Source organism: Ursus maritimus, unplaced genomic scaffold, assembly GCF_017311325.1.
Source record: "Ursus maritimus isolate PB19 unplaced genomic scaffold, ASM1731132v1 scaffold_19, whole genome shotgun sequence".
Classification (NCBI taxonomy): Eukaryota; Metazoa; Chordata; class Mammalia; order Carnivora; family Ursidae; genus Ursus; species Ursus maritimus.
This window is the reverse complement of record NW_024424341.1, coordinates 33206108-33234030: the sequence shown is the minus strand read 5'-3', so window position 1 is coordinate 33234030 and position 27923 is coordinate 33206108. Positions and strand designations below refer to the sequence as shown.

At 49.5% G+C, this 27923-nt stretch overlaps 1 protein-coding gene across 1 annotated transcript in view; it reads left to right on the top strand.

The window, feature by feature from the left end:
* CDYL2 (chromodomain Y like 2) overlaps window positions 1-27177 on the top strand; it is a 161319-nt gene extending 134142 nt beyond the window's left edge. Inside the window, exons 3-7 of the mRNA XM_040633629.1 lie at window positions 4634-4851; window positions 12772-12944; window positions 19279-19489; window positions 23967-24110; window positions 26836-27177. Of these exons, the coding sequence (XP_040489563.1) occupies window positions 4634-4851; window positions 12772-12944; window positions 19279-19489; window positions 23967-24110; window positions 26836-26994 (905 nt within the window). The 3' untranslated portion in view covers window positions 26995-27177. The remainder of the gene's footprint in view (window positions 1-4633; window positions 4852-12771; window positions 12945-19278; window positions 19490-23966; window positions 24111-26835) is intronic.
* The last annotated feature ends 746 nt before the right edge of the window (window positions 27178-27923 follow it).

Genomic DNA, 27923 nt, shown 5'->3' with positions numbered 1-27923 from the left:
AACACAGGGCTGGAATTTCCACGCTGACTGGCTGCAGAGCCCTCAGCTTCCATGCTTCCAGCATGTTCTGTTTCCCATGGTGTCTTCCCGGTAAGCCTGCCACAGTCTCAGGAAGCACAATGCCACAGAGGGGGAGAGACTTGAGGACAGCTCGGTGTGAGGCCAGTATCTCTGAGGTGCTGAGGGGCTCTGGGGAGCAGCTTTGCTCGGAATCTCCTAAAATGCAGGGCCCATGTTAGCTGCTTTGGTGCAGATGTGAATTCAGGCCCTCAAGGAGGCTCTCCTCCTCATGTGGGCCCAGAGATGGTGCACCCTGCAAGGCACCATCAGAGGTGGGAGCCCAGGGTCCTGAGAGAGAATAAACCCGTCTGTTTTCCTCAGGTAGTTTTGTGGTTTATGGGGTCAGATGGTCCTTTGCGGGCTGCTTTATCCTGTGCTCTTGCAGAAGGAGCACAGGCTTTGAATTCAGAGACACCCCACTCCCGTTGTTCTCTGTCACATCCCTCGATATTTTCTCATCTGTCCCAATTTTAGGTAATAGTTTACTTATTGACTTTTGATCTCCTTGACCCGAAGCATAGTCTGTGAGGGCAGGGACCTTAGTTCTCTGATTTTTGTTGGATCTCCATCACCTAGCATCCAGCCGGCCCATAGGAGGTGATAGATAATCATATTTCAAATGAATAAATAAAATGAGGGAGAGCTGACTCCAACCCAAGTCCCACCATTTAAAATCTTTGTGACTTCCAGCCAGTTATTCATTTTTCCTTACCTGCAAAATAGACAGAGACAGGCAGTTTCGTAGGACTGTTGAGAAATTTGTAGACAACCTGTAGAACTGTTCACAAAAGGTAAGCCTCCTGTCCTCCTCTCTCATTAAATTGTTAATTAGTACCTTGACTTGGTTGGGGGAGGGGGCAGGAGGATTTCGGTCAAAGCTTTCCCAGACCCGGAAGGCGCTGATGTGTACAAGCCCCGAGCTTCTGACTTCTCACAGGCGAGAGCCAGTGCCCTCCGAGAGCAGCTCTACGACGCCCTAACCTCTGCCGGCAAGGCCAGGGCACGGATCTGCCCGGGCTGCTGCAGAAACCCCGGCCAGCTCCAATTAGGAAGTGCTTCCGAAGAGCTGAAGGTTTTGAGGTTAACCCTGAAGAAACAGCTCCCTCTACACCAGCCTTTTAATTAAATGCTCGAGTTTACTTTCCGGAGTTCATTGAATCATTTTACCCGCATCATGGGGCTTGACAAAGCCCAGTTGCTTTGAGTAATGGAAAAGTACGAAAGGAGGAGGCTTCAAGGACGCTGTCCGACGACACAGGCCCTGCTGCTTCTGTGCCACTTTGTGGCTCTGTGCTCACCTGGGTGGGGACCCAGCATGCAGGAGGAGGGGTCTGTCCGGGGAATCATTTCCTTTTCCCTGCCTTGGACTCGGTTCTTGAGATTCTGAGACCCACGAGGCTAAGTGAGGACCCGAGTCCACCCCCAGGGTGACTCAAGGCTCCAGGGGCCAAGGAATGATTCCCATGGACTTCTTGGCGCACAGGTATTATGCTGGGCTATGTTGTGTCTAACAGTGATCCTGCCCTTAAGATGCTTACAGTATTGCTGGGGAGACAGGGTTCATGCAGGAAAATATTGCCGGAATATTTTTGTGCTGAGCCAGGCAATAGTTATTATAAAGCAAGTAGGAGCCACCATTCATTCATTGCTTACTGTGTCCTCTTTCTTGATGCTTATAACCTGTTCTCAGAGGATCAGCCAACAGGGCGTGTTCACTCTGTCCACACAGTAATTTTCCCATCTAGGGGGCAGGTTGGGTTTCAGGCTTCCCTTGGGCTTCCCAAGCTTCTGGTTGGGTTCCAGCATCCCTGCTCTAAACTAAATGAAAGGCTCTAATAGGTAGTAAGTCCTCTCTGTGTTTCCTTGTACCCCCTCCTCCTACCTCCCTGCAGCTCCATTCTGCATGGGGTAGTCACCCACCACCCGCAGCAGAAATGGGGACACTCAACAAGATCTTCAGACCTTCACCAGCATTCACGAAGAGGGCTCACCTGGGGTTCAGGGAGGCGCCTGGTGTTGGATGACCCCCTGGTTTGTCTGGACCCTGGCTCTCAGAGCCTGGTTGCTGAAGCAGTAGCAGCAGTTTGGGGTGGGGCCCAGCAGGTGGATTTTTTTAACAGTTCTCCAGGTGATCCTGATGTACATTCAAGTGTAAAAACCACTGGTCCAGGTTCTCGGACCTGCCTGCATGTCGGAATTGCCTGAGAACTGTTTTGTGGGGTCTTAAAAAAAAATTATTATTCACTTAATTTTAAAATAAAAAGAACTTCACTTTTTAAAACAGTTTTAGGCTTACAGAAATACTGGGAAGGTCATCCAGGGAATTTCTCTATATGCCATAATCTGCTCCCTCCTGTTATTAACATCTTATGTTTAGAGTGGTGCATTTGCTACAGTTGATGAACCAATCATGATACGTTGTCATTAACCAAAGCCCTTAACTTTATTCAGGTTTCCTTAGTTTTTGCTTAATGGCTGTTCTAGCATCCCATCCAGGATCTCACATTTCAGTGAGTTGTCATGTCTCTTTAGGCTCCTCTGGCTTTGGCAGTCTCTCCTACTTTCCTGGTTTTCGATGACCTTGACCGTTTTGAAATGTACTGATGAACTATTTTGTAGAGTGCCCCTGGATTTGGATTTGTTTGATCTTTTTCTCAGGCCTAGACTGGGGTTGTAGGTTTTTGGGAGGAAGACCACACATCGTGTTGAGGGCACACACCATTACTGTGACTCATCACTGTTGATGTTGGTCCCTGTCACCTGGCTGAGGGGGCTTTGGCTTCTCCATCTGCCCCAGTCGGGTTTCTCCACCACCCAGTTACGACCCCCGCCCCCCAACTTTCCATGCTGTGCTGTGCGGAAGGAATCACCGGCTCAGCCCACACTTAACGAGTGGGGACTTAGGCTTCACCTCCCTGCGGGCAGGGAATCTACAGAAACTGGAATTCTTCTGCATTCTTTTCCCCCTTTTATTTATGAATTTGATCATTTACTGACATCAGTATGGACTCACAGGTATTGATTTTATATTTTCAGTTATAACGCAATTCTAGTCTATTGTGTTGCTCACGTTGTTCAACCTTTGGCCATTGGGAGCTCTTTCAGTTGTCTCCTCTGTCCTTTTGACATTTCTTTTCACTGCAGAGATTATTTTTTATTTTTTTACTACTTCCTTCCTTTCTGCCACCACAAGCTTATCTTGTGTGTTTCCTGCCCCAGACCTGGAATCCGCCTTTTCTTCAGGGAGTCCTGGTTCCTTTTACTGAGAATGGTATCAGAAACCAACGTCTGGGCCCTCGGTGTGCTCGCTGCTGTTGGGGTGTCAATGGTTCTGGGCCCTCTCAGCTGACAGATGGAGGAAATACACGTGTATGCACACGTACCTGTAACTATGTCCGAATGTAACTCTGTATCTGTGTTATAGATGCATGAGTTCATCCTGATGTCTCCCACTCTGAACCCACTGCCGCACGGACCCTTCAACGCCCCCTCCCCTGACTTACCTGTAAACTCCCACTCCAGTGGTGAGAAGCGTTGCTTCTCTGCCATCCATCTGCCGTCCATTCATTTAACCGTTCACTTCCAGCACACGTGGATAATAGTGTCAGAATTCTGAACTCTCACCCACCCCCATGGGAATGGGCTTTGCCAGCTGCAGCACAGGGTTTCTCTATGGGCTGTCTTGCCTTTAGTTGTATAGACTCCGGTCATTCCTAGAGTTTCTGAGGTGCTGAGGGCCTCCCACCCTCTTCAGTGAGGTTGTTTCACACATTGGTCATACAGTTCGATTCTTTGATAACATGCTTCTTGCCTTCCTTGGAGTCCCCCAGTCTCGTAAATTTATTTATTTTAATTTGCATCCTTTAAGCTTCACTGTCTGTGCAGCAAAGTTCTTTGAGTTTTGGCAGATGCTTAATGTCTCACACTCCCCATCGTGGTCTCCTGTAGAGTTGTTTCACGGCCCTCAAAATCCCCTGTATTTCACGTTTCAAGTCCACTTCTATCCGATCCCTGGAAACCTGATCTTTTGACTGATCGTGTGTAGTTAGAATTGTGCCAGGCGTAGCCCTTCACACTGGCCTCTTGCACTTGCACTTGTGTACGTTCGTGGCTTGATAACGAATTTCTTTGTATAGCTGAATAATATTCCACGATATGAACGGACCTGTTTGTTTATTCATTCCCCTGGCAAAAGACATATTTGTTGCTTCTGGGTTTTGGTGATTATGAATAAAGCTGCAGTGTTTTGGTTGGTTGGTTGGTTGGTTTTGTTTTGTGGCCATCAGTTTTCAGAGTAGCGGGTTCCTTGCTGCTGAACGCACATGAGCCGAGGCGGAGGCTCCCCGGTGGAAGTGTGGGAGGGGGATTGAGGGTCCTATGGGGCCCTCCGCAGAGAGCACTCTCTGTCCTAGCTCAGATTTGGAGATGAAGCAGTTAAGTCCTGGGCCCTTCTCCACCTAAGAACAGAGGGTGCACGGAGGTCCCAGCCACATCCAGTCTGAACGTTCTGTGATCACCCTCTCGTGTGGCTGTTCTGTGTCAGCTTCTCACTTTGGTTGTCTGATTTTGGAAGGTTCTGCTTTGACCAACGGGGGATTAAACCTGCACAGCCCTGTGAAGAGGAAGCTGGAAGCAGAGAAGGACTATGTCTTTGACAAGAGGCTCAGGTACAGCGTCCGACAGAACGAAAGCAACTGTAGGTTTCGGGACATTGTCGTGCGGAAGGAAGAGGGGTTCACACACATCCTGCTGTCCAGCCAGACCTCGGACAACAACGCACTGACCCCCGAGGTGAGAGATGGGGCACCTGCAGGGAGGGTCTGGCTGGGGAGGACTTCTCACTTGGAAGGGGGCGCTGGCTTTCTCTTTGTTGCATCAGGAGCCAATGACAATAGCCAACACACATGCAGACTTGACTCTGGGACACACGTGCTAATCACTTCATATACATTCTCCATTTGATCTTTATGACCAGGTGATGATACTATCCCATTTTACAGAGGAAGACCCCAGTAAATGGAGAGATTCAGAAAACCGATCTGGGTCTCAGAATTAGTCAGAGGGCAGCCCCAGACCCCAAACACCGTATCTTGGGCTTTTGCAAGCATGCCAAATTTCCTTGCTTTGGAAGGAATCCGCTTTTTTTTTCAATTGAGACAGAATTCACCTACCATACATATCACCCTTTTAACGTACCGTTTTGAGGTACACAAGGTCATGTAACTATCACCACGATCTCGTTCCAGCACATTTCCATCACCCCCAAAGGAAACCCCATGCCCATTGCCATCCCCTCCCCCTTTTCCCTTGCTGAGACCCCAGCAACCACAGATCTACTTTGTCTCTACACATTTGCCCATTCTGGACATTTTGTCTAAATAGAAGTGTATTGTATGTGGTCTGTGACCAGCTCCTTCCACCGAACATGATGTTTTCAAGGTTCATCCATGGGGTAGCACACGTCCATGCTTCCTTCCTTTCCTTGTATGGATATGCCACATTTTGTCTATCAGTCGTTCAGTGATGGGCATTTGTCTTGGTTCCGTCTTTGACTACTGTGTTATGACGAATATCGCTGCAAACGTTTGTGCGTGAATTTCTGTGTGAACACGTTTTCAGTGCTCTTGGCTCTATTCCTCCTTGTGGAACTGCTGGGTCATATGGTGACTCTGTATTTCAGTTTTTGAGGAGCTGTGGGACTGTTTTTCACAGCAGCTGTGCCATTTTCCATTCCCCCTGGCCATGTATGAGGGCTCTAGTGTCTCTGTCCTTGTCGACACTTGTTATTATCTGTTCTTGTTATTGTAGCTGTTGGAGTAGGTGTGAGGTGGCATTTCACCATGGTTTTGATGTGCATTTTCCTGATGACTAATGATGTTGGGCATCTTTTCATGAGTTTATTGGCTGTCCCTCTGTTTCCTTTGGAGAAATGTCTATTCACTTCTTTTGCCTATTAAAATTGTTTTTAACCGTTGAGTTTTAAGACTTCTCTATCAGACGTATGATTTGAAAATACACTTTCATTCTGTGACTTGTTACTTCCTTGATGGCGTCCTTGGATGTATGATGTTTAAAATTTTGATGAAGTCCATTTTACCTGTCTTTTCCACCTTTCCTTTTTAATGCTTAATCGTGCTTATATTTTAGGTGAACACAACAGGGAGACAATGAATACTTAATGCCGTTTCGTAGACAGCACCATTTACAATCTGGGGTACTGAGGGGGAGCAATGAAGAAATGAGTAATATTTTTATTTTATTTATTTATTTATTTTTAAAGATTTTATTTATTTATTTATTTAACAGAGATAGCCAGCAAGAGAGGCAACACAAGCAGGGGGAGTGGGAGAGGAAGAAGCAGGCTCATAGTGGAGGAGCCTGATGTGGGGCTCGATCCCAGAACGCCGGGATCATGCCCTGAGCCGAAGGCAGGCACTTAACCGCTGTGCCACCCAGGCGCCCCTATTTTTAAAGAGCTTCTTAGTGGTGCAAATGTGGGAAAAGACTCATCCAAGAAGCCCTCTCCAACTAGACCGACCTGCCACAGGGCGACGGAGTGGTAAATGACAAAAACTGTGACCCAGCCAGCTATCAGCGGCTCTTTGTGCTTTGTATCTTCTGCTTATCCCAGGACGTTCCTGTTGTAGGATTCTTACGATCCACCTCTTACAGATGAGACAATGAAGGTTTAGAGAACTTAGGCCTAGCGTCCCATCGGCTTCAGGGGGCAGGACCCTTGCCACTCGTGCCCACCATATTGTTTCTCGCACTCAGCCCAGTGCCTGGCCCATGGAAGACAGCGAAGTCCCCACCTCCCTTTCCCTGTCCTGTGATACCCCACAATCTGATTCTACAGCAGTAGTGAAGACACAAGGCTTAACCACAGGGGTGTGTTAACCACAGGGACACATTCGGGGAGTGGCCATCTGCCCAGACTGGGCTCAGCAGGGTGGTCTGGCATTACCCAGTGTATCCGGTATGCTCGGGGAGGCCCAGCACGTGGGTGGGGGAGGAGGTGCTGTGTCCTCAAACTCGTAATCACATGTCTGATCATTACGATTTACATTAACTCTAGTTCCGTCAAGGGACTCTGTGTGCGACAGTCAGGAACGATTGCCATAAGGCAAGAGATGTAGCTAAAGCCTTTGCGGTTTGTGGAGCTGCTGGTCACCTGCTGCCCCTCCTCTAAGCATGGTGTTTTGGGGTCTCTCTCTTGTACCTTCAGAAACCATGTCAGGGTTCTCTGCTGCATAGACCTCGGTGGTTTACCCCCAAGGCTGCCCTTCACATGTTTATACACCTGGAAGCCTCATTATTTTAGGCTCATAGTGAAACATCTGCACGAGACCAACTCTTCTTGGATTTTTGTCTACTTCACTGCTTTTTAAAAGCACGCTTTTTTTTTTTTAAAGATTTTATTTATTTATTCAACAGAGATAGAGACAGCCAGCGAGAGAGGGAACACAAGCAGGGGGAGTGGGAAAGGAAGAAACAGGCTCCTAGCGGAGGAGCCTGATGTGGGACTCGATCCCATAACGCCAGGATCACGCCCTGAGCCGAAGGCAGACGCTTAACCGCTGTGCCACCTAGGCGCCCCCTAAAAGCACGCTTTTAAAAGGCACAGCATTTCCTTCAACAAGTCGAATAAACGTGGAGTCCCCCAATTCATCCTGTCTCTTTGGATAGCTTTATGTGTTAACCCTTGCCTACTCACCATGGAAGATGCGAGGCCTCCAACTGGTGTCAGGTGCGCAGGTTCTCAACTCCTGAGATGAGGGCTTGGTGAGTTAGGGGTTCCATTGCTAATTGGTGTCTGTCAGTAACAGAACAGGAGGAAAATGGAAAAAAATATTGATCTGGTGTTTTTAGCCATCTCAACACCCAAAGTGGATTGACTCTATAGGTAAGCTGGCCAACTGGGTAAAGTAGCCTGAAAGAAATATCCCAGTGAAAAGAAGAGGTGTTAGCAGAGGAATATAGATTTTGGAGTCTAGTGGGCTAGGTTCAAATCCTGCCTCCACTAGCTTGCCTTGGGAAGTCACTTGCCTCTTTGAGCTTCCTCATCTATAGAAGTTACAGTATATCTTGCTCGTGGGATTAGAGATAATGTCCGCAAAGAGGCTCGCAGAATGCCTGGCACACAGGAAGTGTCCGGTAGACGTTCCCATCATTGTTAAGATGAAGCAGAGGTGATTCAATGGCCTCCAGCAGACCCAGTCTTACTTATTCATGGAGCAACTGGGACGAGGCCGCCCCGCGTGTCTTAATTGAATTTCTTTTTCTACTTGTATGTGGGACATTGGTTGGATTGGCCTCATGGGCAGAAATTCATACATTATGGGGTGTGTTAACTAGATTCTGAGGCTAGCGGGTATGTTGTAATATTGCTCCTGTCTGGAATATAGCAAAGAACCAGGAAAATGATGAAAATGCGCCTTTAGGAAAGAACCAGCAAAATAGATTGTCCAAAGTGTTGGTGATTAAAAGCCCATCCACTTCCCCATTAGGAGCACTGGGTGTTATACGCAACTAATGAATCGTCGAACTTTTCATCAAAAACCAGGGATGTACTGTATGGTGACTAACATAATATAATAAAAAAAATATTAAAAAAAAAAAAGAAGACCCCAAGCCCTCTCTCAACTCCCAGTTTTCTGCAGTGCTCCCAGCCTCAGTGAACCACACCACCACTGTCCAAGGGAGCACACCAGACATGTGGGAGTCACACCGCACACCCTCTTGATCATACCCACCATATCCAACCACCCCCGAGGCCTATTAACTTTAATCCTTGAATAGCCCACTAATAGGCCTTCTTCTGTTTCCATCAGGACCATATATTCTGTCTGGATTGTTGTAATAACCCGCTAACAAGCATACTCTTTCATCTTTCCTACCCTGTAATCCATTCTCCTCAATGTGGGCATAGTGATCTGCCGGGAATGCAAATCTGATCAAGTCACCCCTTCTACACACACAAACACACACACACGCACACACGTGTGCACACGTACTTTAAACACGTCAGTGATTCTTAGTCGCTCTGATTAAGAATCAAAACCATTCATGTGGCCAGCGAGTCTGGTGTGTTCTGACCTGCCACTTCTGCAAGCCTCCTTGCCTCGTACCACACGTCCCCCTTCTCGTCTCCTGCACTTCAGTCAGCCTGGCTTTCTTTCATGCTCACACCTGCGCCAGGGCCTTTGCATATACCTGTACTTCTGACTGAAACATCCTTGCCTAGTGGCCTTGTACTTCATTCAGGTCTCAGCTCAACCACCATTTCCACGGGATCCTTCCCCACCCCTCAGCTCCCTGGCCAGGTTATATCCCCCTCTCGGGAGCTTTCCCAGCACTATGTGTCCCTCCACTGTTAATGTACATGTATTTGTGTGATAATTTGTTAAATGTCTAGTTCCCCCCATTACGCTGTAAACTTTTTGAGGAGGTAAATACTGTGCCACTCATTCAAATCAACAAACATTTATTAAATTTTCTTATGTGTGAGGTTCTGGACTAGGTGTTACAAGGGTCATACAGATTTTACTCATCTGTTTTAGCTTTTAAGGAATTGTATTATCTATTCCTGAATAACAAATTGCCCTAAACTTAGAATCTTAAAACCATGAACGTTCTTTCACGGTTTCTATGGGTCAGGAATCCTAATCCATGGCTTAGTTGGATGCTTCTGGCTTGTTGTCTCTCAAAGCCTGTAGTCAAGACTTGTTGCCTGGGGCTGCAACAAGGCTCAGTGGAAGAGGATCCTCTTCCAAGCTCACCCAGGTCACTGCTGGCAGGTTCTCACTGGCCAGAGACATGAGTCCCCTGTCCTATGGCTCCCCTGTCCATATGGGCTCCTCCTGACATGGTCTGCTTCCCCAGACTGAGAGCTCCAAGGAGGAGAGAGAGCAAAGAGGACAACCAAGACAAGCTCTGTCTTTTTGGATCCCATCTCCTCTTGGATGGGACATCTTGTCACTCTTGCTGTACGTTGTGGTTAGGTGTGAGTCACGAGGTCTGGTCTACACTCATGGGGAGGGGCTTCCACAAGGGTATGACTCCCGTGGAGGGGATCATTGGCAAGCAGGAGGTAGGGTGAGGCAAGGATGCTCACATTCTACAAGGGAGCTTGTCACAAGCATCGTAGCAGGGACATGTGTGATGTTGGGAGAAGGAAGAGTTTGTATTTAATTAGGGATATTAGGGAAAGCGTTCATGAAGGTGGTCATAGGTGAGATGGGCCCTGGGTGACTGATTTCAGCAAGTAAAGATGAAGTAGAGAGAGGGACTCTGGTCTACTCTCCCTTTCAACCCACTTCTAATGAATTTGGTGATCTGGTTCCAAGCCATGGCAGATCCGAAGGTAGAAGTAGCAGGGGGTCTGTGCTTTCTCTAGTGGATGCTGACAGCCGGAGCAAGTGGCAGCCAGCAAGTGTCTAACAAGGGCAGTAAATCTCAAGAACATATTGAGGGCTTCAAAATGCATAGCAGTCTTGGACCGTTTGTTGCAGAGGCATTACCCGGGAGCCTGTGAGGGCACTGGTCAGTTACAGCCTAGCAAGTCACCATCCAGAGGTAGCTATGTGGGCGCAGCAGACAAGTTTAAGGGAGCAAGGGAGTCATCATTTTAGAATGTTTTACTTGAAACAAACCGGGTACGTTATACCATTTGGGGTCCTTCAAGGAGATAGAACTTCAGCCATCAGTCCAAATTGGCTTATCGACACGAGAAAGGCAAAGGAATGCTATACTAACTAGATAAAACATTCTTTAAATTAAAAAATATATAGTTTGTACTTTTCTCGCACGAGTGAAACACAAATTTACTTTCCATTTAATTCATAAAGGAGGTGGCTGTTTTGTTTGATTTTGTCTTTACTAATTGACAAGTAAATGTGACCTCAGAGAGAGAGGCCACTGTCTGAGTCGTGTGCGGAATGGCAGCTCACGTCTTTACAGCGCGGTTTTCTTTTATTTGCCTCTCAGAGAAATAGAGTCTGTGGATTGTTCAGAGTGTGTCTATTTCTGGAGGCAGATGGATTAAAGGACCCACGAGATAGTGGCCTCTTTGCTTTTTTGATGTTCAAAATGAATCTGTGGCTGACACCCTGTTAGAATGGAAAGTGCCTCTCCCATCCTCACAGATCACAGGCTAGGAGAGTCTCCATTTGAACTGACATTCAGCCCTATTTTTTTTTCCCCACTAAAATTCACCCAATTATTTAAGTCACCCTACAACATGGAGTGGTAGAAAGAGAAGGGATTTGGGGGTGAGGTTTGTACCGTGGTTCTGCCTCTTGTTGCTGACCTTGGGTAGCTTCATGCCATTTCTCTGAGTCTCCCTTGCTTTACCCGCAAGTTTGGGATACCATTCCCTCCTAGATGGGATTTTTTTTGGAGTAAAATACGTGGAAATTACCTGTTACAATCGTGGCACCTCCAAGTGCTTAATAAATGGGTTCTTTAAAAAGTATAATTTTGAGAACATGGCTCCCATAATATTTTCCCATTGTACCCTATGATTATGCCTATTGAAAAATTAATAATGATCCCTTAAAAGCCTATTCACTTATTGTCTCCCCAGTTGGACTCTCAGCTCCACCCAGGCAAGTGCATGCCTTGTTTTCTCTTACCGTGCCTTTTTTGCAATTACTCACTTATTTTTCCCTCCTTCCCTCACTTCTGTTGGACTGAGTGATTGAGCTTTCTTTATTTTAACCCCTTCCCCATTCATTGTAATCCATGTACTTTTAAGAAGTTGTCCCTAAGTTCTGCACACATAGTGAAGCCTAAACGTCATCCTCACCTCTCCGCCACGCCCAGACCTAGAAGCTTGGCATGCGGTCGTCATTCCTTCTCTCATCTGACGCGCTAATTACCGCCTGGACCCCAGTTCTACCCTTGTGCAAACCCTCAGCCTCAGTTGGTCAATATCAGTCTGATGATTTTATAGTCATTCTTATATTGATTTATCAGCACATTCACCACATTTCTTTGTTGGCTGTTATTCCTTGCATGTCTGTTTTTCTTTCTGAATATAGTTTCCTTCTTTCTGAAGTGCATCCTTTTTAAATTCTCTCAGTGAGGGTCTAAGAGTGGTAAATGTTCTTTTGCTGAAAATGCCTGATTTTTACCCTTGCTTTTGGATGATAGTTTAGCTGGATACAGAATCTGTGTCTGATGGTTGTCTTCCTTGGCACCTTGAAAATTTTGGGAGCTGTGATGCCAAAGCCCACTTCCCACGTGCTACCCGTGAGCCATGCAAAAGTCTTAGTTGAATTAAGGATGAGCAAGAGTATAACTAAACCTGGCCTTCTAGAGAAGGCTAGCATAACTTACCTGGGCTGTGCACAGGAATTTTTTTCTCACACCTTGAAAAGGGCTAAACATGCAAATGCTGGAAGAAGATTTACAGAGATTTCCCAGGGATTACATGGCTCTAAGCCAGGCTTCCAAGTCTGAGGCCAGTGACCCCACTGCCACCTTCTCAGCACTCTGCCTGCTTGGGGGTTGCTGCAGGGCAGCTCTGGTTTTGGTGTTTCTTTGCTTAGTCTGGATGTGGCTTGTATTCAGCAGAGTCTTCCTGCACAGGAAGAGAAGATGCACTCAGCTCTGCCCTCAAGGGTGAGGCCTCTGGCGGGCTCAAGGTCTGGAAGCCCCTGGTGTATAGGTAGACACTTACCATCCCCACAAATCCGTCTCTGCCCGCAGATTATGAAGGAGGTCCGGCGAGCGCTGTGCAACGCGGCCACAGATGACAGCAAACTGCTGCTTCTCAGTGCAGTGGGCAGCGTGTTCTGCAGCGGCCTAGATTACTCCTACCTAATTGGCCGGTTGTCCAGTGACCGGAGAAAGGAGAGTACCCGGATTGCAGAAGCCATCAGGTGAGCTCTGCTCGTGTTTGGACACCTTGGGAACTGCCTCCTTCTTGCCAGATGTAGCACATAAAAATACAGCCTGCTTAGTTAAATTTGTATTTCACACAACAAAGAATTTTTATAATAAGTATATCCCATGCAATATTTGGGATATACTTATACTAAAAAAATCATTTGTTGTATATCTGAAATTGGGATTTTAATTGGGCATCCTGTATTTTTGTGCCAAAATTAAGGGTGTCTTTGTTCTCTAGGTTAGATCCCACTTTATTCTTTTGATCAAAAAGAAATTTTCTTTCTTTATATTAAGCCCAGCGTCTGGTAATACCCATGTGTTATCTATGCTACTCCCTCCCTCTGCCTGATGGTGAAATCATTGATTTTTCTGGGTGTTCCTGTGTCCTGAAGCTGATATGGCTCAGCCCTGGGGAGAGGATGGAGGGGTACCCTGGGCACAGGGACCCCTGTGCATTTGCAGACCCAGTGGCATGAGGAGTGCTTCCCCCACTCATGTTGCCTTTGGGACAAAAGTTGGGATCCTGGGGCTGACATCTGATCCCAACAATCTGTATCTCTTTAAGGACCCTGGAGGGTAGTTATTTCCCCATTACTTCTAGATTTATCAAGAGCAAGTGTGTGTTATTTCCAGCAATGCTGTCACTCAGCCTGCACCCTGCGAAGGGGTAAGGCTTGCTGCTGCACCTTGCTCCAAGCTCCAGCAAGAGTCACAGTATGGTAATGCCACCTGGTCTCTTGGAAAGAACACTTCTCCATGTGGTGTCATGGAGCCTCGGACCTCATGTGAGGGATTTTCTGGGGCCTCCAGTCTCACTGTGCCTGGCAGCATTACATGGCTGCTGATTGTCATGTGGCTGTGGGAGCCTTCCACTGGATGCTGTCTCCAAGAGATGACATGGGGATGCTGTCACAGGTGGAGTTCCAAGTCCCCTCTTCAGGGTGAAGCATCCAGTGGAGAATGCTCCAAAACACATGTGTGCTTCCTGTTGCAGAATTCTTGCCCCAAGAGACACAAAAAGACCAAATGCTGTTACTAGAAAAGGCATTGTGGTTGCCCGCTGCTCCCAAGCTTCCCGGCTACAGACAGCGCTGGCCATGTCCGCCGCCGTTATTCTCTGCTCAGGCTCAGCTGTGCCTTTTAGCAGCTGCCTCGTCACATGGCAAGGGGAGCCACAGGGTCCCCAGTAAGCTTCCTTCATTTGTGAGACCTTCAGAGATGGGGCACCCATCTCTGGGGCCTGAGGAAAGCCTTGGCCATAGCCATCATGTGGTTTACGAATTTCAGCAGAGGCCTTAGCTGGATTTCCAGAAGTCCCAAATTTGAGGAGATACTGAATGCCTTAGCTAATGTCTTGAGAAACTCGGTCAGTGGGATTTAAGACATCTGCCATCTCATCAGGAAGGTGCGTTTCTCTTAGGCAGAGTAGAGAGGGTGGTGGCAGAGGGAACTCTTCCCAGTGCTCAAAGGGAGTGGAAGTTCCTAATTCGTGAGCCTGCAGCGACACCAGGAGAGGGAATGGGGGATGCCCCCCAAACCAGTGGTTCTCAGCCCCAACAGCACAGAGAATCCACAGGGAGTTTTTCTAAAACCCAGCTGCTTCACAACCCCAAAAGATTCCGAGTCAGTGAGCGGGGGGTGTGGCCAGCTCATTTTTGGCTTTGAAGTTCCCTCAGTAGTTCCACTGTGCTGGAAGGAACGAGGGCGGGTGAGCAGCTTCATGGGGACGGGTGGGGGTGCATACGGTATGGCCCCGTAGCCAGGAGTGCCCTCGGGGTCAGAAACTGCGTCGTGCGCATCATCACCAAATCCTAGGGGAGGCTCCAGCTCCACCAAATTTGGAGTGCTTCCCCCAGTAGGCACCCTCCAGAGTTTGGGACACAAGGTGTCAGAGAAGCCATTCCCAGAGAATGTTCTGCAGATTTCCACTGAAGCATCATGAGTGAAGGCGCTGTCTATACATTACTTTGGGCCACGCTGCAAGTTCTGTCCCTGCTCCTGCAGATTTTCCAGGCATAGGAACATATTTGCAGTCTGAGAAGTCTCTTGTGAAAGAACTTTGTTCAAAGTCTAGCATGGCTGAAACATTCTTTGGCCACAGAACCTTATAACCTGCAGACAGCCCTTGGAATTCCCTGGGGGACATGCATGCTCCCGGCTGGGCTGACCTCCAGGATCTGGGCACGCTGCTCGGCCACGGCACCCCCAGCACTGCTCCCACCCCATCCTCATCATTTCCTAGAGAAAACACGCACACACGTGCCCCAATATGCCGTGTGCACTCTGCAGATGTTTGTTGAATGAGCTAGCAGATGTGAGAAGAGCTCAGATGATTCATTCAGCACAGGCTTCTGTCCAGGCCCCAAACAAAGCTGTCAGCCCCATCCTGAAAGAGAGGCTGCCCTCACCTGAACTCCTCACAGGTGATGGGATGGTCTGCTGATGAAGATTAATCAGATAACCCATGTGAAAAACTTGGACGGACCCAGCACATAGTTAGTACTTAGGGCAGTGTAAGGAATTACTTTCATTGCTAGTACTGTTGTGCCCAGCCACAAGTTCTAGCTAAGCCTGCTCTGACTGTGGAGTGGGCTTCAAGAGTACCCCTCTGAGGGCCCCGGGGGGACCATCACCATGTGCGCCTGGTGCTCAGAGGTCTCCTAGTGGCTGACTTGGCTCTGAACTTTGGCAGTGGGAGAGCTGCACCCTGGCGCTCCGGTTAAAGGGAATAGATAGCCAGGTCACACAGGAAATGCCAGTGGCTCCAGGTGGAATCCAGACATCCCTGTGTGTGAATCATTGCTTCAGAGTTTCCTTTGGGCCTGGAGGGTGGATCACCAACCCCTGAGAATGGAGTGAGAGCAGCATCCGCCCTGCCCAGCAGGGGCACTGACTGTAGTACTGTAAGCATTCACGGCCGAGGGCTCCTGTGTGCCAGGCACTGTCTCCTTTTTTTTTTTTTAAAGATTTTATTTATTTATTTGACAGAGACAGCCAGCGAGAGAGGGAACACAAGCAGGGGGAGTGGGAGAGGAAGAAGCAGGCTCATAGTGGAGGAGCCTGATGTGGGGCTCGATCCCGGAAGGCCGGGATCACGCCCTGAGCCGAAGGCAGACGCTTAACGACTGTGCCACCCAGGCGCCCCGAGGCACTGTCTCCTTTAATTCCCATACGGCCCTAAGTGACAAACCATTGGCTTTGCCATTTGACAGGGACGAAAATGGGATTCCGGAGAGTGAGTAACTTGTCCAAGATCTCACTACTAGTTAGGGACAGAGGAGACTTGACCCCAAAGTCCTTGCTCCTTCTGCCACATCGGAGCAGCCCAACACTGAGGCAGGCAGAGAGCACAGGGCTCAGGCTGAGTGGAGGAAGCTGCGGGGGCTTGAGTGAGCGTGACTGATGGACTTTGATGCCAAAGAAGATGGCAAGCCATCTCCCCCACACCGTCCCGCCACCCGGGTCAGGATCAGACATCCGAGCGGCAGCATCTGTAATGCATATCCTGTTTGCTGTCGGGCTTCTGTGTCCACTGGGCCCTTGTGATAGAGACCTTCTGCTTGAGTGAGAGGAAGAGGATGGGGAGAGTGGTCTGTGCAGTGCATTTTCATATCCAGGACATGAGCCCACGAGACAGCTTGGGCCGAAACAGGATGGCGTGGGGGTGCAGGGGCAGAGCTGGGCACACTCGGTCCCCTTAGCCCTCCTCCGACATGTGATCCCTCCGCACTGGGCTCTGGTGGGAGACCACAGAGGGAAGGCTCTGGGCTCTGGGATGGTATGCTCCCATAAGGTTGTGAGGGCTGAGGCGAATTCTTGAAGGGCTGCCATGTGGAGATTGGAGCAGGGAGGGGGTGTCAGAGAGACCCTCACGGGGTGCACAGTGGGGAGGCGTCTTGGTAGGAAGGACCGTCTTCACTGAAAGTGTTCCACAATGGCTGGAGGGTGGTGTGTGCTCACAACGCTGGGGAGGGAATCCTGCACTGAGTGGAAGATTTGGCCTGACGACTCCTGAAGTCCTTTCCAACTCAGAGATTCAAGGTCCTGCAATTGTATGAAGGGGTTAAGATATGGAATGTTGGCCCCAAATCACCCAGACCCTGTGGTTCCAAGGTCCCTGCCAAGAAGCCCCACATATGGTGCAGGCTCCAAATTGCATTTGGTAAAAAGCACATGTTAAGGCCAGTGACCGAGGCCATGAAGTTAGGAAGTCAGTCCCGGAAATGGACCACTAAGAAACCAGGACTCAGAGGGTCATGGTGCCAGAGTGCAGCAGTGTCCTTTCGGGGGTCAGCAGCGATGGGGTCAGCAGCGATGGGCCTGGCCGTGGCTGAGAGAGCTCTGCCTTCTACTCACAAACCACCCACAGGAGTCAGGAGACGGGATGCCTCAAGCCTGGGGAAGGGTGCGTACTTACATGACAACGTACATGTCATGAGATCCCCCCCAGGCTTCTCACCGTGGAATCCGATGCCAGCGTATCAGCGTGATGCCCACATGCTTTGGTAAGGATTGCAGGGGAATGGTAGCAGCTGAGAAGGGATAAATCAGCTGGACGTTTGTATTCGTGAAGTACTAGCTGCTGCAACGAATGAACCCCCAAAACGTGTAATGGCTCAGTTGGGATAGAAATTGACTTCTTATATTTGGGAACCTAAAATGGATGCTACTGATCAGCCCGTGGCTGTCCTCCAAGTGTGACTCAAGAACGCAGACTCCGTCCGTCCTGTGGCTCAGCGCAGGCCCTCCAAGACGGCTGTGCCCGTCAAGATGAAAGGGTTTGCAGCACGGTGGGGGGTTTCTGCACTCAGGCCTGGAAGTGGGCACGGGTTTCCACTCACATTCCATCGGCCAGCGTTTGGTTACTTGGCCACAGCCAACGGTGAGGTGAGGGAGGCGGGGAAGTGCTCCAGCAGCAGACTCAGGAAGAGGAGGGAAGGGAAAGCGGGTCTGGCGAGCGGCGAGCGCATCCCGGCTGCACATCTGCAGTCTTCATTCCTCCTGGAAGACTCTTTATCTATTCGGCAGTTACTTACTCAGGGTGAACTCCAGTAGGTATGGGCACCACGCCATGCGTGAGGCAGACCGCGGGTTTCTGCAAGGAGCCGAAGAGAGAGGAAAATCCAAAAGCAAGTAGGCAAGCAAATAATTAGGATAATTGCAAATTGTGATACTGGTGTTTTCCAAGAACTCTCAGAAGGCCCAGGCAGGCCATGTACTGTGAGCAGGCTGGAGGGAGACAAGAAATGAGCCTGGGGAAGTAAGCAGAAGCAGACCAAGGTCACGGTCAGGAGTATGGATTTTATTCTTGTGAGTTCTTGGTAGTTTCCAGTCTTCCACCTGAGAATAACGAAGGATGCAGGTTTTACTAGATGTCTTGGATCTTTTCTCCATGTCCAGATGAGTATTAACATTTATGGATCTTACAGAGCAGCTGTGGAAGAGGCAAAGAGTATTCTAGGGCAAAGAAAGTAGAGTTGGCTCTGCTGAATATGTACAGATCCACGTTGGAACTTTGCTCGATGAGGAAGGGGAGGGGAATAAAATGTATACTAATCCCAGAGCCATGATCCCAGATGCCTCATGCCTCCAGGGAGCTCAGTGTCCTTCCCCAGTTTTGGTTGAAGCCACCACAATATGCGGATCCTTGTCAGCATTCTAGAACCACCCTTGATGAATCTGGCATCCCTGTGGGTGATTCAGAATCAAACAATCTTAGGATTAAAAGAAAGGTTAAACATCACCTGTGCCCACCATCTGAAGCTTGAATTCCCTCTATAACATCACCTAAAGTGGTCATCCAGCCAAAATTGGAATACATCCAATAATGAGGAGTTCATACCTCCCAACGCCAGCCATTCCACCTTCGGCCAGTGCTGTTAGAACATTCTCTCCTTGCGTTCAAATATGCCTCCTTGTAATGCCCTCGTTTTTGTTTTCTTTCTGGTTCTGAACCTTGATGTTCAGGTTGTCTTCCTTAGGATGGTTACAATTTGTCAATATCCAGGGAATGGTAACTGGTTCAGGGCTGGGACCATGGCCATGACCCAGGACCATCTGGGCAAAGTGGGACATGTGGTCACCCCACGAATTTCTTTCTGAAAATGTGCCACCGACCACTGAATGTGCTGTGCTTGTGACTGCAGCTCAGTGGCTCAGTGTTCAGGAGAATGAGACGCTTGCCTGGCACCTACCTCCCTCTGACGACCTGAGGGTGCTTCACAGCACCAGGGAAGCTTATTTCAGCCTCCGCAGGTTAAAGGGTGTCGAACAGGTCTTGGCAGCCTCCCCACCTGTTAAAGAGGGTCTTCTTTTTTCTCCCAGGGACTTTGTGAAGGCCTTCATCCAGTTTAAGAAGCCTATTGTGGTCGCGATCAATGGGCCTGCCCTGGGCCTGGGTGCCTCCATCCTGCCCCTCTGCGACATCGTGTGGGCCAGCGAGAAAGCCTGGTTTCAGACCCCCTATGCCACCATCCGCCTCACGCCCGCTGGCTGCTCCTCATACACCTTCCCCCAGATCCTGGGCGTCGCACTGGTAAGTCCCCGCGTTCCTCGGGCAAGATCCCTCTCTGGGATAAGCGGCTCTGGGTCCCAACAAGACCCCTTCTCTGTCCTGGATTTAGGGTATGGCCCTTCCTATGAATACGGAACCCAGGGGTGCACCCACTCTATAAAATATGCTGAGTGTCTCTGCCTCGTCTGCCTCCCCAGAGGAGCGGGAATGAGCTCAGGCTCATCTTGGAGCCTTCAGCCACTGGTGCCTGATGCCAGCGGCAGGTGAGGCCCAGGGTCGAGAGGACGATGGGGACATTCGCTTATCAAACATGTACTTTGTTCACCTAAGTTAATTCAGTTAGTTCACTTAATTAAGCGCTTAACTAGTTAAAGCACATAGTAGTTTAAGCTAACTAAACTAAGTTCATTTCGCTTGCCCACGCACTTTGCTTACATTATCTCATTCTTCACAACAACCTGATAAGAGCATGTATTAGAGTGGGCTGTGTGCTGTAACAAACAATCCTGCAATCCTAGGGTCCAAACCGCAAACATTTCTTTCTCATTCCTGCCACAGTAAAATGTAGATGAAGTAGCTGTCCACACTGACTGGGGGCCCAGGTGCTTCCGTCTAGTAGACCTACCTTTGCTTCTGGCCAGTGGACATGTGGAGAGAGCCTGGACGTTTTCATGGGCCAGGCCTGCAAGGGGCATCTTCACCTCTCCTCACATTTCACTGGCCAGGATTCAGTGGTGTAGCCACACCCACTTGCAAGGGAGGCTGGGAAATGTAGTCTTGCCACGTGTTCCAAAAGCAGGAAGGGATTTGGTAATCACAGACAGTGCCCCCTGGAGAACCTGTGTTATGGTCTCCATCACACAGATGGCAAGCTAAACTGGAGAAGTTAAGGAACAGCCATGTCACGTGTTGGTAAGCCGTCAGTGGTGTGTGAGCAAGTGATGGAGTACTTGGGGGCCACTGTCAGATTCTGTACCAGCAGAGGCAGGTGTGGTCAGGGGCCACTTAGAAAGCACACCAGTGCTTGAGAGCCGTTAACTCAGGACATCCTCCTACAACCCGGTAAGGTAGGACAGTTGTTATCCCCACCTGACAGATTGGAGACTGAGGCTCAGAGAGGGTGAGTTGTCCAGGGTCACACAGTGGGAGTGGCAGTCGTGGGATCAGATCACAGATTATCAGGTTTCAGAGTCTGTGCTCTTAACCAGTAGGTCATAAAATAGGACCCACACCCGAGGAATGAGTCTGCAATTGGGGGCTCTCTGAAAGACAGTATTGTCTGAAATCAATTTGCATCCCTTTGTAACAGCTTGTCCCTCTGAGAAGGGGAGTAAGCAGATCTCGTGCCTCTTTCAGACCAGTTCTAGAAAGTCCCAGCACCCACATGTGTGGATGTAGGCGCTCTAATATTGAAGAAACCTGCCACATTCCATTGCAAGGGACACCTGTGACCTCCTGTGTTGAACCCAGTGGGCCCGTGGTCAGCTCTAACATTGTTTGCTCGCTCTGCTGTGGCAGATGCTCCTGGAAACTCTTTCCACCACCCTCGTCATTCCAGACTTCTCCGTGGCCCTCTAATAATTTATCTTCTGGTTTGAGTTTGAGCTCTCTGGCAAAGCTCAGTGTTTTAATGACCCAGCCCTTCTTGTCCTGTTTCCTGTTTGGTCTCTGGCCTTGATGTTCACATCCCCCAACTCCAAAAGGTAACTCCCAGGTGACCCTGAAGGCCTGTGGGCTCAGCACACTCACCACCTGCTTTCCTGACACAGCAGACTGAATTCAGTACCTCTTCCACCCTTAGGATTCCTGAGATTCTCCCTCACCGCACCCCGGGCTGAGGTCCGTGGGTGAAACCCTCAGGTGCCAGCCGCACCTGGGATGAGTGGGTCCTCACTAAAGTGTTGCTGGTACTGAGATTCTGCATGGGGATGACGCTCTCTGCTGTCTCTTTGTGATTCCTATTCTGAAAAATATGTCCCCTGTGATGCATTATACACTAAAACCAAATGGGCACTCTGATGACCAAGGACTGAGTGGGTTGGCCCAGCAAGAGTCTCTAAGCTTGCACTGATCACCTCCTATGTGCCGGCCACTTTACTGGTCACTTTCCACGAGATGGCCTCATTCACTCTTCTGAGCACCTGCAAAAGTAGGTCCTATTGCTCTCCGTTTTACAGATAAACTGAGGCATGGAGAGTTGAGGTGAAATTCTGGCAGGTGTTGCTCCTTTGAGCCCACAAACCTAAGTGAGCTTCCAGAAGGCCCCAGGCATTGCCTTACCTGCCTAGGAGTACAAGGATGAGTAACATGGAGGCTCCATCCTTGATAATGCCGTCTGTGGGCGCTGACGCATGGCTGGCATGGCATTTCCCTGCTCTTTTGTTATCTCATTGGATCCTCACAGGTGCTAACTGGTACCCACTTTAGAGATGAATAAACAGACTCAGAGAAGTAAAGAGATTTGCATAGGGTCCCAGGGCAAAGCAGAAGGCAGAACAAGGGTGTCTGATCCTGAAGTCTGTGTTTTCGTCTGTTCTGATCCTATAAACCTTGGCCTTCCCACCTGGGGAGGGGGAAACTATGCCAGTGGCCCTACTGCAGGACTGTGGGAAGGTTCAGGGGTCGTTATAGAAAGCTCCCGGCAGGGGCACCTCCCTAGTGAGTCTGGAAGGATGAGAACCTGCATTCTACCCCTTCTGTGTGGGCTTGTCACTCTTTGATGGTGGCATGAAACAGGAAGAGAAAATACAAGATCAGTGGAGACCACCAGCAGCCCCACACCCACTGGCACCTCCTCGTCTATGCAGCAGGGCCAGCAGGTGGGATCAGGGAGGCCATTCAGATTCAGGGACTTGTGGCTGGGTCTGCTTGAGGCCGTTCACAGTCTCACCAGTGGCAGAAGAATGAGGCAGGCAGGGAGCCCAGGAAGCAAACACTTTCCCTTTTGATCTCGGCCACCATGCTCTGCCCAAAGTCAGTGCCACTTCCATTCCTCCCTGTCCTTTGTGGTTGCAAAAATGTGAACATTGTACAGTCTTATCTCTTTCTGTCTCTCTTTTATTTCAATCATTTCTGAAACTCCAAGAATGTTGCTGACTGAGACATGTTCTTCCCGACCGTGTCCTGTTGGGCTCCTTCTCTAGCGTTCCTTCCTTTCATTTCTCCTTCCCAAGACAGAGGTGTTTCTAAATAAGTATAAGGACAGAGATTTGTCTTCAAACCTCTAACCAAGTGCATGCTGTAGGCTCATTACCAACCTGATAAATTTCTCTACTCTGGCATGAAAGATTGGCCCTTGGGTCATCATGACCCATCAGTGACAACCAGAACAAAGGGGAAAACACGCGCAGAGATCCAGCAGCCAAGAGAGCCTGGCGTTTCCACATCGATCCAAGAACGGCTCAGCATATAGGGGCAGGCAGATGGATGGCAGGTCAGGGAAGGGATTGTCTGCTGCGTGAAGGTGGTGGGGATTTATCCTGAAAGAGATAGGGACCCCATCACATGGTGGTGACCATTACACCCTAATTATCAGCGGGAGAGTCACTTGGTAAGTTTTAGTGGTGAAACACTGCACTGTCTGTGCCTAGGACCTTATCCATCAGGTGCCTCCCAGGATGTTTATGACAGCTGTGAAGTGCAAAGCAAAAGGAAATTCTTTGGGGAGTAGGGTGTGGAGGGAACCACAGAAGGTGGGGAGGGAGGTGGTCAGGTGGGGAGGATGCTTTTCACCCTTCGCAACTGGGCAGAGGTATGTACAGCCCTGGGCCAGCAGGAGACATGCGTCTGTCTGCGTTGGTACGATGGGATTATGTAGGACTTCCTGGCTGCCAGTGATGGAGACACTTTTAACTGGCTTAAAGCAGGAAGAAAAGAATGCAGTGGCTTCCATAATTTGCATATGCAGAAGTGGAGCCTTCTGTGGGGGTGCTGGGATCCAGGAATCCCAGCTCAGTCAGGCCTCTTGTTCTTCATCCCTCCTTTCTTTATGGACCCATCTCTCCAAAGATTGGGGACACAGCAGTGGGTGGCCATGGGCTCCTTGACTTTCTCATGCAACTGGGGAGGGAGAGAGAGTCTCTCCCATCGCCTCTCACCAGGAAACCTCTCGGAGAGCGGGGCACGCACCTGTTACTCCGTGGACCAGTCATCATGGCTGGGGTGTCAGCACTGGGCTGTACCCCGCCCCAGGTGCGTGCTCACTCCTGTGGGTCTGCTGCCAGATGTGGGGAGGGGTGTCGGGCAGACGAACCCACAGTCAGTACGTGGCTTCCTTTGGGAATTTCAGGAAAAGTGTGGACTCTCTGGTCAGAAAGATGCACACAGATGCAGATGTTTGCACGTCGTTCCCAAAGCTTATCTGACCGCCCCCCCCCGCCCCGGCTGAGAGCCGTGCTGTAGAGAACCAGGACAGTGGTACCCGTCAAGCCCAGGCCTCGCTACTAGACATGGGAGGCACCCTGGGCTCTCAGCCTTCCCCTGCCTTTGCTTTTTTCAGGCCAACGAGATGCTGTTCTGTGGGCGGAAGCTCACCGCCCAGGAGGCGTGCAGCAGGGGACTTGTGTCCCAGGTCTTCTGGCCAACCACATTCAGCCAGGAGGTCATGCTGCGGGTCAAGGAGATGGCCTCCTGCAGCGCCGTGGTGAGTTCCTGTGTCTTTGTGTGCTTGTCCTTGTAACAGACCCATTTTACAGATGAGGGTGATGAGGCTGAGAGGGACTCACTGACTTGCCAAAGGTCATGCAGGGTGTCTATGTGTATAAAACCATAAATGCCTTCTCTTGGGGTCGAGAGCTTGCATCCGGGGACAGACAGTCAGCATTCTTAGAGATTCTCCATCATGTGCAGTCTAAAAACCTCACAGAAGAGATTTATACCCTGGGGTAGAGCGCGTTGCCTTAAAAGAAAGTCCTAGACACACACAGAAGCACAAAACATGTGTAGTTTTCAAAGAATATGAGAAACAAAGGCACATAAGGACGAAGGGTGTTAAACCGTCCTGGAGATGAGAGAAGCCAGTACACGCCGTCCTCATGTCTCATTTCTTTTACCCACCGAGTGTGTGGCACTCTTAAACGTCGCCGTTTGACTCTGAAGACACAATGAAAAATAGACAAATAAATAACACCTCTGCAGAGGAGCCGGATTTTAATTAAGTGTCGATTTTATCTCATAAAAGTCACTCTGAGCACAGTATGGAAATATCCTGTGGAAAGGTGGAGCAAAGGCTGCTCCTGGAGCCACAGGGCCAGTCCAGGAAATGAGAAAGGTGATTTGGGAGAATACGGTTGGGGTGGGGGTGGGCCTTGGAGTGCTTCGGAGTCAGGGAGGTGCTGGGTTAGATTTATGGGGTCAGACCCCTGAGTGTCTCTTCCTTCTCTCTGTCTGTGCGAAACACCCCGCCCCCAACATCCTGGCTGCATGCCTCTCCCCCTCCCCCCTGTCCCAGCTGCCATGCCTCTCCCGATTTGCCTCATCAGTCTTGATTGGGCACCTACTGTGTGTAAACTCTGCTCCCTGGAAGCCTGACAGTGCCAGTGATGGTGATGGACTGGTGACGGTCCTGCATCGTTGGTGAACATGTATTATGGGCCATGCACTCTGCTAATCTCTGATGCGGATTGTCTTTTAATCTTCCTGATAACTGCTGTGACCCACTCATCCCACTTTGCTTGGGGCTGTCCTGGTTTTAGCACTGGAAATCCCATGTCTCAGGAATCCCCATGGTCCTGGGCAAACAGGGATGGTTGATGAGCCTAGGATCAGCTGCACGGAGAAGCACGTAGAAATTCTAAGCAGAGGAAGTGGTGTGAGTGAGGGCACACGAGTGCGAAAACCCCTGTGGAGTTCAGGCAGCGGCTCATGGTGGTGGAAGGAGGTTCAGGGGGTATGTGAGGGCCGTTAAAGTTGAAAAGGAAGGTAGGAGAGAGACCGCAAAGCTCCATCGTGGAATCTGGTCTTTGGGCAGTAGAGGTACTCAGGCGGGCGAACTGTTGAAGAAATGCTACAAGGAAATCTCTCCTGGCAACAGTTGTGAATTCAGGAGCTTTGGGGTGAGTTGCTCGGGAAAGGACTGCTCTGCGACCTAGGAGACGGTGTTCTTCAGGGGAACTCTTGTGAGGCGGGAGGCGGCCTCGGTCTGCAGCCCATTCGCACTCCCCTTAGCCTCCAGCCCAGGCCGAGTAGGAAGATCCCAGCTTCGTTCCAGCCCGCTTGAGCAAGGGAGCCCTTGTCCTGCTTTTTCTGTTTGAAAGCACTGTGGGAGAGTGTGCAGCAAAGCTTTGATGTCTGCAGAGAAGGGTGGAGGCCACGGAAGGATGAAGGACGCTTGGGCGCCTCAGTCCCCCTCAGTCCCTGCGCCAGAGCGAGGCAGCAGCACGGCCCACCCCGGTCAGCCGGCGTCTGCAGGCCGTGTGCGCCCCGCAGCTCAGGCACCTTGACTCTACAGAGCTCAGGTCCTGCATCGTAATGTGGAGATAAAGATGCTACCTCTTTATGGAGTTATCGTGAGGACGAAATGAAAGAAAGCAGGGAAAACACTTCTCATACATACTTCTGATAGCATTGCCATTATTACTGTGATCGGTTAGGATTGCTATTACTCATGACTGTGATGATTTTTACTATTACTACCGTTATTACTACCATACTCCCAATATCGCTGCTATTGTCGCCGTGTTACTACCATGATACTATAGTATCATCACCGCCACTACCATCCTCACTATGACATTGCTAACATCCCCACTGTTACCGCTACTCTAATACTGTAGCATTATTACTATTGTCATCACTGTTGCTACACATCACTACAATTATTGCAATTATTACTACTCATTACTACAATGATTGCTAGTATTCTTGCTGCTGCTCTTACTCCTAAAGCTAAATAAGAGACGCTCCCGGGTGGGGTGAGTCCTCTGGATACTCTGACAGCCATCCGTTCGTTATCCTCCTCTGTGATGCCAACCATCCTTAAATTAGGCATCATTGTCACCGTTGCACAGATAATCAGAGTGAAGCACTGGAGGTGAAAGTGGGTATTTCCCAAACTTTCTCATGACACCTATAGAAAATGATACTGAGCTTATGTCACCCTTGGGTCCAGGACAGAGCTCTTGCGGTCGGGGGTAACACAGGCCCCACTGCGCCATTCCAGGGACCGAGGGCTCATCGCCTTGGCACGCCTGGAGCCCATTCCTGGCATTGCTGGGGACATGGGCCTGGGAAGTTCTGGACGGCAGGCAGCAGGCAGTCTCCTCTGGCTTTGGACATCGGAAGGTTAACTGGTGCCTCCTAGGCTGAGTACGTTCTTCCGGAGCACAGTCCCTGGTGCCGGCTAACGAGGCTTATGCGTTTCCCTTCAGGTGTTGGAAGAGTCAAAATGCCTCGTGCGGAGCTTCCTGAAGTCTGTGCTTGAAGATGTGAACGAGAAAGAATGCCTCATGCTCAAGCAGCTCTGGAGCTCCTCCAAGGGCCTGGATTCCCTGTTCAGCTACCTGCAGGACAAAATTTATGAAGTCTGAAGAGCCCCAGCCCGCCTGCCCCAGCGCACGAGGGCACCTGACTTCCAGCTTTGCCCTGTGCTTCAGAAATCTGGGCACGGCGTGCGTCGGCTAAGGAGTTTGTCAGGGTGGCTCTCTTGTGTCCATTTCCTCCTGTCCTTTGGTTGATCTGCATTGGTTTGATTTTGTATAACAGATGGGAAACGCAGCCTCCCCCTCCCCGCCCCTCCACTGGCCAGAGAGCTATCGAGGGCTATATCTTCCCAGGCCTCTGCCAGATACTGTTGTCCTCTCCCCACTCGCTGAAATGCACCATCCCGGTCCAGGAAGGGGGAGACCAGTTTTCCCCATCCTTCTGACTCAGGCTGTGTCTACACAGTGCCTCTGCTTTGGAGACTTGGCTGTGGCTCTCTCTGGTTAAGTGCAGATCCGGTGACAGGGGACGATCAGTCTTAGGGAATTTCCAGACCGCTGAGCAAAACAGTTGTGTAGAGCCAGCCTCAGTCTTCTCTCTGATGCAAATCTGTGTGACTTTTAGGGCTTGGTCTTAAAACCCAATTGAGTGATTTGCAAACCCAGATATTGTATGTTTAGGAATGTTTTGTTAAATATATATTTTTAAAACAATGTAAGTGGAAATTCTGATAATTTATGTGTATTATATGTAAAGCTAGTTTTACAAAAACATGAACTACTAGGAAATTTTTTCTTTAATCAAACTTATTTAATTTATTTATTTTTGTTTATATATTATGGTATCTGTTGTTGACACAGATATTATTTTCATACTGCCCTGGACCAAATCCCATACAAGGTTCATGCCGTTCGGTGCATTCTAGCAATGAACCACGCAGAAATAAAATTCGGAGAGATGTAAATGGAAGGATCCCCGTGGATAAAAGGAATAGCTCTGCACCAGATCCTCTTTATGCAAAATGGTTTTCAGCTGT